The 11,227-nt window shown below is 42.6% G+C and overlaps 1 protein-coding gene across 1 annotated transcript in view; it reads left to right on the top strand.

The window, feature by feature from the left end:
• The window catches only part of TMPRSS7 (transmembrane serine protease 7), a 38,194-nt gene extending 33,695 nt beyond the window's left edge, over positions 1-4,499 (top strand). The window contains exons 12-14 of the mRNA XM_007458163.1: positions 497-765; positions 2,302-2,438; positions 4,231-4,499. Coding sequence (XP_007458225.1) covers positions 497-765; positions 2,302-2,438; positions 4,231-4,401 — 577 coding nt within the window. The 3' untranslated portion in view covers positions 4,402-4,499. The remainder of the gene's footprint in view (positions 1-496; positions 766-2,301; positions 2,439-4,230) is intronic.
• The last annotated feature ends 6,728 nt before the right edge of the window (positions 4,500-11,227 follow it).

Here is an 11,227-nt window from a genome sequence, read left to right as displayed (position 1 = left end):
ATTCCTGCTTGGAATACTTTGATTTCTCTTCTATTTTGGTATTCATATCATTTGAATTTGGTAAAAGGATCTCCAGACCACTGTCTTACTGGCCCTGTCTGTCTCCATCGAATACCACTGTCATCATGAACAGGGAGAAGTTTACAAATGAATTCCAGTCACTAACAATCTTGACCTGTGTGTGATTCCTGAAATACTGGTGGCAAGAAAATTGCCAGCATGTCCTTAAAGTGTGGTTGAGGAAATTTTCTGGAACTTAGCTATCATTCACCAGCCCTGCTCTACCTTACTTCATCTTTGGTTTTACTAAGGAGACAAGGGAGGCTCAGAGAAGTTGTGCCTCTTGCCATGCCCGTGGACAGAGGCAACGACTAAGATAGGGACTGAAAGTCAGACCTCCCTTCCTGCAGCCCTCCTCCCTCTGTGATGTGCTCTTTTCCAAACCATGTCTGGTTCTTCAGGCCTCTGACTCCGTGCTTCATTCCTTTTGTACCAGACTCTCCGACCCCACACCATGGACTGCTCACCTTGGCATGTACGTGCAGGGGAATGCCAAGTTCGTCTCCCCAGTGAGAAGAATTGTGGTCCACGAGTACTATAACAGCCAGACCTTTGACTATGATATTGCCTTGCTACAGCTCAGTGTCGCCTGGCCTGAGACTCTGAAACAGCTCATTCAGCCAATATGCATTCCTCCTGCTGGCCAGAAAGTGCGCAGTGGAGAGAAGTGCTGGGTGACCGGCTGGGGGCGAAGGCACGAAGCAGGTGTGTGTGTCAGTGAACGCCATGCCCCCCTCTCCAGATCATAGTAACTCGTGTTGATGTGGTGCTTTAGGGTTCATGGAGAGGGTTTTTGTATATGATCTCATTGAGCCTTCTAAAAACTCTGAGAGGTGGAATGGAGGATCTTATAATTCTTGTTTAATGATGCTTTCCCCTTGCCCCCAAAAGAAGCAGGACCCACTTCTTACGGGAAGGTCTCTGAACAAGGGACTGGATAGATAGTATGGGCCCTTTGCAAACTCAGAGGGGTTTGCTAGTTCCCTTTCATACAAAAAAACTGACTCATTTTCATAAATAAGAGAAGGATACTCTGTCACACACACACACACACACACACACACACACACACACACACACACACCTTACAGTGTCAACTCATAGACAGTTGTCTGGAGGATGATGAGAGTATGTCCTTCACAAGGGCAACTAACTGGCCAAGTGAATGAGAGTGAGGGCTGAAATCCAGCCTGCCCTTAGCTTCCCAGACTGCAGATTCAGGCATAGGGGGTTAAATCAGCCTAGAATTGATCCACCCAGAGGGGATGCCTTTTTACAATTCTTCCACCCAGAGGGGGCATCTTTTTTCATATGCACAAAGGTCAGACTTTATGGTAGGGAAGTCCCTACGTCTGTCCTGCCAAGGATTTTATGGCCTAGGATTCTAAATACACAGTAAGGAGAAGAATCCAAAGTTTTAATCCAAAGGTTAGAGCTAATGCTTTCCCTTGATCTCCCAGTCATCTTGGATTCCCTTGCAGTCATTTCCAAGGGCTTAGGACAGATACATTTTCTGTAAGTCTTGAACCTTATCTTGGCCTTGCTTTGACACTCTCTAAAGATTCACTATGGGCAGCTTCTCCAGTGCTAACTGCCTACATTTAGTTATTGAAATCATGGAATTCACTACCTGTTTGGCCCTGCTGAGGGAAGGCAGATCACTGCTCGAACACCTATAGCTTATCAGGACTGTGCTCAGGACTTTAATTACATCATCATATATCACAAGAAGAAAGAGTCTATTCAAACACCATATCATGGGACATTTTCTTTACAAGCATGAGTGTGTGAGTGTTTATTTTTCTGAATCAGCCACAGAGGTTAGAAAAGGAAGTGAAAGGGCTATATCCACAGTGTTATGTTTTTATGGTTCCGAGGATACTCCCATATGTCAGTGAACATGCTCCACTTAAGGGACCTTCCTGACCAGTGAGCATTGGTAAAAACTGTTGCTGATTCACAGTCCTAAAGGCAGGAGGTACTTGGTAAAGGAGTATGGCACAGTAGCTCAGATGGTCGAGTCAAACTTTGGGTCTGAATCCTGCTCTGTTACTAGCTATTCTTGTGCCACTGGTTAAGTCCTTTATCCTCTTAAGCCTCCGTTTCTTCATCAGAAGAATGGTTATCATAATAGAATTTACCTAAAATAATTGTTATGAGGGTAAAAGGAGAAAATGAGTAAATTGTCTAATAAAGTAAATGTAATCATTACTGTGATTTCTACTTCTATGTGTTTTCCAGACAATAAAGGCTCCCCTGTTTTGCAGCAAGCAGAGGTAGAGCTCATTGACCAAACCCTCTGTGTTTCCACCTATGGGATCATCACTTCGAGGATGCTCTGTGCAGGCATCATGTCAGGCAAGAAAGATGCTTGCAGGGTAAGTCATCTTACGTTTCCCTTGCCTAACATGTTGTACTTTCCATAAATGCTTTCATGTTTAATCTATACAACACTGGGCAATAACTCGGGCAGGGGCCTACCTTCATTCATATATTAATTATAATCCAATTGTCTGAGATCAGGAAAAGGTGATTAAATAGTAATTGGATCTGTAAAACTCATTTTCTAGTCGCCATGTATTTTCCTCCAACAATTAGGGAATGAAGTCAGCATTTATCATTCTGCCATGATTTTCTTAAAACCAAAAACTGAAAAACAAAGCAGAACGCACACGCGCAGTGTTTTAGGATCACTACCTATTTCCTAGCAGTGGCCATATGCCTTCTAAAGAAACAGTGTTTTATTTACTTACTCCTTTAACGCACAGGCTGGGGGAAAGGAAAGAGGAGTGGGAGAGGTGACAGGGACACTCATTTTTATGCCTCTGGATAGGCCTCCTGACAGTGGTGAAGTTGAAGGTCACCTTTGGGGGGACATTTCTATGAGCCTCAGAGTCCAATGTATGCAGATATCTATTTGATTGCCAAAAAGTGAACAGATGATTTAGAGAATGAGGAGGGCAGGGGACCTGTTCCCGCATCTTTACATAACCTTAAAAATCATCTTATTATAATGCTGTAGTGACTTCTATCTTCTAAGCTCCTATTTTGTGGTAAGCTCTGTACTAGGTCCTTTACATAAATTCATTCAAATTATTCTTTCATCCCCACTTTATAGAAGAGGAAACTGGGGCACAGAGAGCCTAAGTAAATTACCCAAGGTTACACGGCTAGTTGAGCTGGGATTTGAACCCTTACCTCTGTAATGCTAAAGCTACTATATTTTGGGTGCTTCCTGCAGCTAGTCAGTTATATAGTCCTGTTTCCCATAGCCACCAGGGTTTAGAGGTTAAATTAGACTTCGTAGAGTTGGTGTGGCAACAGTTAAAATAAAAAGATCCCAGTCTCCTACTAGTTAGAATTCCCCTAATCAGGTTTAGAATTGTAAGGGTGGCATCCAGGGACACATTCGGAATGCTTTTTTTATCTTTGCCTCTGAGTAAGGTGTAGCTTCAGGTATCCTCCAAAATAAGAAAATAAAAATCCAGATATTATACTTTAAATAATGAGCACAGTAGGAATTCTGTTTAAACATTGAATTATTTCAGCCTTTGCTTTTGGAGTTAAGATGTCAGAAAGGACTCTCAAGTGAGGGTGATTTCTCTGTGATAATTATCAGCCAGTGATCCTTGGCGTTTCGTAATTGGACCTGGCCAGCTAAACAGGGTCTCCTTTTCTTTCTTCCTCAGGGCCATGAGCCAACACTAAAGTTGCATGGCCCAGAGGTAGAAGTCAACCTACCTTCCAAGATAACCATGCCTCAAAAGGTTCTTGTGAGGATTAAATGACCCAAAAGAGTGCTTAGCACATACCAGCACTAAATAAATGTTAGCTATTATTATTATTGTCATTATTATTACTATTGAGGTTTGTTATTTTTTTGGAGGTATGTGAGAATTGTTTCCTCTGTAAGAATCTTCTAATGTCACTCTTGGCCTAAAGAATCTAGTTTCTTATGATAAATGCACCTTTTTGATTATAGGGAAAATAATTCTAAAATGACATTAGAAGTTTCACATTATTTCTTGTTACTTCCCCAAACTGCATAGTAGTTAGCCAAGCAAGAACCTGTCAGAGTAGGCATTTGCTCACAATTCATTAGACACCTTAATGCAAAATTGATGATCATGGGACAAATGTGCTTTTTACTTACATTATCTTCTTGTGTAGGGAGATTCGGGTGGACCTTTGTCCTGTCGAAGAAAAAGTGATGGAAAATGGATTTTGACTGGCATTGTTAGCTGGGGACATGGATGTGGAAGACCAAACTTTCCTGGTGTTTATACAAGGGTGTCAAACTTTGTTCCCTGGATTCATAAATATGTCCCTTCTCTTTTGTAATTGTGCAAGTTTGATTTTTGACTGTGTTTTATGTGATAGATTCTTTTAAAAAGAATGCAGTAATTATCAGTAAAATGAGATTTTTTTTTCTTCTGGAACTCTCAGATTGCATACATTTGGTATTGAAAGACAGAAAGATTAATATGTATTTTATTCCCTGAAAAATTGCCTCAAGGGTAGAGCTGTATTCATTCTTAAGCGTCAAAGGGTCATTGATTCAGGAACGGAAGAAAACTAAAGTAATGTCATGAACCAAACCTCTAAAATAAGACAAAAAGTGGGTGAGATGCTCAAGAATCCATACCTTACTTTATGTTCCTATTCAAGGGCAGATATTTATAAGGATCCAGGCAAAACTGATTTATTGAAATAAGTTCCATTAAAAAAAAATGCCAGATCTTCAGTGTTCTAATGAAATTAAATGCATAAAAATGACTCCTTCACAAATGCAAACAAAGTTAAACTCAGTTATTGACAGAGGAAGTCCCCTTATTGTTATTTTCCAATCCAATTTGTCTAACCATATCACAGGACTTTTCTTCAGCTGTAACATGGTAATATTGTGTACAGAGAAACCGTCAAACAACTAACAAAACTTATTTGTCAATTACTAATTAGTAATCTTCACTAAAATGATAGAATGAAGCATTGTGGTAGCTGGATTGAAAGCACTTACAGGGGATTTAAGAAAATTGTGGCAATGCTGGTCAGCAGTTGAACGACAAAGGAATTTTGGATTATTTTTTTTATTTTTATTTTTTTTGCGGTACTCGGGCCTCTCAGTGTTGTGGCCTCTCCCGTTGCAGAGCACAGGCTCCGGACGCGCAGGCCCAGCGGCCATGACTCACGGGCCCAGCCGCTCCGCGGCATGTGGGATCTTCCCGGACTGGGGCATGAACCCGTGTCCCCTGCATCAGCAGGTGGACTCTCAACCACTGTGCCACCAGGGAAGCCCTGGATGACTGTTTTGAAAGTGAAGATTTTCAGAATATTATCATCTGACTTCTGATCCCTTTATAAAACTCCAATGGCCAAAACTGTCTTTCATTATCAGAGCAGTGTAATACCTAGCATAGTTGTAAACCTATAGTACATGCTCAATACATCATAATTATTGATTTATTTTCTTTTGATTTAGAGTGTTTCACACATAATCTCAGAATAAACTTTTCATTTATAGAGGTTGTACTTAACAATATCACCAAGTAGGTAAAAACAGCAGAAAGGAGAAGATTGATATTAATTTTTTCCCTGGGACAAAGTCAAAGAAAGTAATAGCAATGTTATTTTTAAGTACGGTCCAAAATAATGAAACTGGATTTCATAGGACCTCAGAAGTTCTTAATGTAACAGCAAAAGAAGAGAGAGTAAAAGGTGTCATAACCCAGATCAGATAGTAAGACTGAAACCTGGATATGATTTCCCTGAGATAGTGAATGTTTTCCATTTCACAGAACATATTTTGATTTGCTAAAAGACTGTTTCCTTCAGATAAAGGAAAAATGTTTTAATGATACACCTCTGAATAGGTTCCTGAGGATTCAGTAAACTGGCTGTGGCATAGTGCAATTCAGAGGGCCAAGTGTTCTCTTTAATCCACAAAGGGAGATTTAGCTACTGAACCCATGGCATAGAAGAACAAATTAGGCTGACAGTTCTTAAAACCTAGGTTTATTTTGCCTGGTATTGCTGTGACTCAGGTACACGGTGAATTGTACTTTTTACTTATGGTGATTTCTAAGGAGATTTGATATTCAACAAAATACCTCACAACTTTGTGTAATTTTGTGATCTCAGTTAGGAGATGGAGGATGGCTAGCATGATCTATCAGATTCATCAGAGGGAGTTTTCAAACCACACATACATGCTACCATTCTAAGCACTTGCTGGTGCTAATGTGAGTGTACCATGTTCCTCATCAGTGCAGACATGGGGAAAAGGTTGAGAAACACCAGTTTAACTTACTTGGCTACTTCATGCCAAGATGCCTTTAGAACCTGAATGATGCAGGAATATCGACTTTATTTTTGCAAAGGTGTGAGTAGAGGCAAATTCCAAGACTGGTTTAGTTAACAGAGTGGAATGGTCTCCAAAAACAAAGACAGGAGCATTTTCATGTGCTAGACTATCGGGGAGAATTAGTAGGGACTCACCCTTCACAGTGCCTGGAAAACTGCAAAATGAAATACCACAAGCCAACCAACTATTTCTCATTTGTTTTCTGCTTGATTATCCTGAGTGGCTGATCCAATTGCTCTAATTGCTGATGTTCAGCATAGTACTGCTTGCCATCTGTCAACATATGGGTACAAAATGTGGTGGTTTTTTTTTTTTTTTTTTTGTGGTACGCGGGCCTCTCACTGTTGTGGCCTCTCCCGTTGCGGAGCACAGGCTCTGGACGCTCAGGCTCAGCGGCCATGGCTCACGGGCCCAGCCGCTCCGCGGCATGTGGGATCCTCCTGGACCGGGGCACAAACCCGTGTCCCCTGCATCGGCAGGCAGACTCTCAACCACTGCGCCACCAGGGAAGCCCCCAAAATGTGATGTTTTGAAGAGGCATAGATCTATTTGAAGCTAATGAGATGCTTTGGTGACCTCACTTTAATGATGTTACTTTATTTTTTGTTTTATATGATAACCATTTAGGAAATTATTTGCTCTTAAAGGAGATGAAGAAAGAAGAGCAAGTACTATGACAAGAAAAGCAAAACTGAAAATCTTATACTGGTCAGCAAGCCTTGGCAAGAAGTATGTTTGAATTTTTTAATGTTATTTACATTTGACCCCCTTGAATGAACTAAAGTACTTGAGTCAATAATAATTTTTAGATTATATTAAAAAAAACTATTTGTGCAAGAACAGTATACTTTTAAAAAGCACATTTAGAGAACTATTTATGAAAGAACAATATTCTTTAAAAAGCTACCCCTATAGAAGTCAGTTTTGAAGAAAATGCAAAAAGAAATCCAGATAGAATTTGATTCCTCATTCACAAATCCTAAACTTCAACAAGAATGATTTAATCTAAACCTGGTTCTACCTCCAGGGAGAAAGACTTCTTTCTAACTCATCTGAATCTTCAGTTTAGAGTCAGACTGGCAGGACAATAAAAGTCCTCAAGTGGAAGTTGGTACATTCACCTACATTCTAGGTCAGCTGTCTGGAGATGAAGAAATTTGCAGTTATCAGAAATCAGGAACAGGTTGCAAGTAAGAATTTAAGTATTTCAGGAAATATGGGGAGGTGTGAGCAAGTGTCAGCAATCCAGAAAATGTGACAAGACAGGAACACAAATCAATATCAAAAGAAAGTATATTGGGGCTTCCCTGGTGGCGCAGTGGTTGAGAGTCCGCCTGCCGATGCAGGGGACACGGGTTCATGCCCCGGCCCATGAGCCATGGCCGCTGAAGCCTGCGTGTCCGGAGCCTGTGCTCCGCAATGGGAGAGGCCACAACAGTGAGAGGCCCGCGTATCGCAAAAAAAAAGAAAAAAAGAAAAAGAAAAAGAAAGTATATTGAATCAAAGATTATTGCTGGGTGCAAAGAGTTTGGGGTAGGTGGGTATTAGTTACAGAGATACTCATAGTTATGGCAAGGAAAGGAATATTTACTGTGATTCTGCTTTTGCCAGGCACAGGAATAAATGCTTTACTTTCATTACCTCATTTAATCCTCCTAACTCTACTGGGTAGGAATCATTTTATAAGGAGGAAAGAAGCTCATAGACTTTAAACAACTTGCCTAAGAACACACAGTTAGTGAGGGTCGAAATTTGATCCTAACTCTTCTTGTCTTCAAAACCTATACTACCATAGGGATGTCAACAGTGTACAAGGGCTAGTCTTATGAAATTCTGGAAATGCATTTGAGTCTAGATAAGAGAATAAATAAACCTTGCCTCGTGGTACTCAGAAGGCATTGAGAGATGTGGTGTAGAATATACTTGTGACAGGAAACAGTAGCTTTCTGGTTCTCTGGGAGAGTGAGGGAGATTTTAGACATCTGTTCATGGAGAAACCAGGCTTAGAAGACAGCCACAGTCCATCCTACACAACAGAGGGAATCTCCCTCTGAGAATGAGCTCCTGCAGTCAAATGAGGAAATTATGGGAAAGGTGGTCTGGGGCTGGGTAAGGATAGGAGTCAGGGTTAGAGAGGTTTTAATGGTTCTAGTCAGGGTCTAAGGCCCTGGGTCTAGCAAGCTGTCATTACCGAGAATATTCAAATTAATCAACATTTACAGAGGGCACTGTGCTGGATACAGAGCGGAGTACTGGGAACATAGATACCTCGAGGAGATTAAACAACTGCTGGAGGCAGACAAAGAAAAAAAAATTCCTGCTTATATTCCATTTTAGTCATTCTGGCCTCTTTACTGATTCTCAGACAGTAAAAGTCAGACAGGCTCCAGTCTCAGGACCTTTGTCCTAGAGTTCCTTCTTCTTTCAGAAATCTGCAGAGCTAATTCCTTGCCATCTTCAACTCTTTGCTCAAATTTCACTTTCCTAATGAGGTCTAAGTTGGTCACCTTATTTATAATCGCAACTCCCAACTGCACCTCTCAGCTCTCCAGCCTCCCGTACCCTTCTTTACCTTTCTTTTTTTTCCCCCATAGCACGCACCACCTCCTAATATTCTAAAAACATTATTTAAGTTTGCTCCCCCTTAATAAATATTAGTTTCACAATGGCAGTGATTGTGTTTTATTTAGCTATCTCTTCAGATACATCTCAAGCACCAAGAAGAATGCCTGACACATGGCAAGCATTCAGTACAACTTGTTGAATTAAATTAGACTGAATATGTGACGTGGTTAGCACAGGAACAACGTGTATGGGTAGCAGAGAAGAGTGTGGATAACTTTTGGTGGAGGAAGGGAATCAGAGAAGGTTTATTGGGAAAAGTGTGTTTCAGCTTGGATTTAAAGATGAAGGGGAGCTGTCCATACAGAAAGTGGGCTGGAGCGGAAGGAAAAACATTTCAAGCAGAGGGAGCATCATATACAAAGATGTGGGGAGTGGCAACAGAATGGGAGAGGGAAGGGCCAGCCAGGAAGAGGAATCTGGTCAGACCAGAGGAGTCTACTGACTACTGAATGTCTGAGAAGGAAGACTAGAAGTTAGTTACTGCAGGGAAAGGTATACATGCAGGTTCCTCTCTCTTTTCACCTCTGATTCATTCTCTGCTCTTAGCCTGGGAGGCTGACCCCCAACCTCCATCACCAGTTTCCAATGGGAGTTAACGGGCAAAACCCTGGCAGGTGGTGACAAAGATCAGAGAATTTTTCCTCTCTGCTGGACTGTAGTCCTGGCAGTGGCTGCAAATTTTTGTGACTACAGATCCTATCAAGAGGGCCCAACTGATGGTTCTAGTTTTTAATCAAGCTCTCGTCCATTTTAAGCCTCAGGGTATGGAGGGCTTTCTGCTGTTGTTAGTCCTTGGGTGCCTTGGTGCCCCTTCTTGGTTCCCTTAACCCTTGCTCCTTCATTAGAAAGCCTCTTACAAAATCCCAGCTGAGAATATGCAGACTGAGTCCTGCCTTTTAGGGCAGAGAAAGCAGAAGTCGGCGCCGGCCAGCAGCTGAGTGGCTGCAGTTAGCACCACCCCATCCAGCAGGCAGACAGGAGTCCAGAGTCCAGATGAGCTGGCAGCAGGCAAGAGACAACTAGAGACCTGATATCTAGGCAGTGTCTGAACAGTAGGCATCGAGGGTGCTGGATTTTTGGACACAAGCCAACATCTTCTGAAATGGAGCTGATTTATATGTGCCAGATCCATGTCTCAAACTCGTCTCAGAGTGTATGTTTGTTGGGGGCAGGGAAGAAGTAGGAAGCAAGCCAGCTCTGAGCAGAAACTTGAGAGCATCAGCACACGCTGCAGAGCAAACATAATTTCAGGCTCTCAAGACCAGAAGTTCTGAACTATGGACTGTGGATTGTGAGTGGGTGCATATACTTTTTCCTCAGGTTGTGTGTGTGTGTGTGTGTGTGTGTGTGTGTGTGTGTGTGTGTGTGTGTGTGTGGTGCTGGTGATGGTGGGGTATCTGTGACTCCTCTTCCCAAAGGTAGATAATAGCCAACGTTTATGAATGTTTGCTATATGTCTGAGTGCTCTGCTGACATCAACTCTATGAATCTGGCAACAACTCCCTTAGGGGGGTACTAACATCATGTCAGCTTTCCGGATGAGGAAACTGGGCACAGAAAGATGAAAGTCCAAGGTCTCGCAGTTAGGAACCCTGTGAGAGGGGATTAATCTGGGCAGCCTGGTTCCTGAGCCTGCTGTTCCCTCCACCACTCATTACGGTGTCTTTGCCTGACTCTGGACTCGTAAGAGGAAGGAGTGGATTCGTATTATGCACCTTCATTGGCTCAGAACCTCGCACGATGCCTGGCACGCAGGAGATAGTTATATGTTCATAGTTATATGTTGATTAAATGAATGAAATTTTGCTAGGCATAGAAAACTGGGGCAAGCCCGTGCAACAGACAGCTCCTCGAGGAGGGTGGAATGTCCATCCATGCCACAGCCCGATGCCCAATCAGGCCCTCGGCTCAGCTTCTGCTTTGTATATGTACAAATAGCAAAAGGCAGAGCAAGCAGCGCCCTGAACAAACCAGAAAAACAGCCCTCTTCCGTTGTGTTCCGGAGCTCACAGCAGAACAAGCCTGCGGCACCTGGCGGGAGCTAGGGGAGCTTCCCGGGCGTCAAAGCCCGCCTCCAGCCCCCCACGCCCCACCAGGCCCCGCCCACCGCCCGAGGGCTCCCCGCCCCGCCCACCGGGGACTTAGGGCGAACCACGCTCGAGGCCACTTTGCGCCCACGGG

The sequence above is a fragment of the Lipotes vexillifer genome, unplaced genomic scaffold, assembly GCF_000442215.2.
Source record: "Lipotes vexillifer unplaced genomic scaffold, Lipotes_vexillifer_v1.1 scaffold1303, whole genome shotgun sequence".
NCBI classification, from domain to species: domain Eukaryota; kingdom Metazoa; phylum Chordata; class Mammalia; order Artiodactyla; family Lipotidae; genus Lipotes; species Lipotes vexillifer.
The sequence above is the reverse complement of the archived record's forward strand: the minus strand, read 5'-3'. Positions and strand labels throughout refer to the sequence as shown.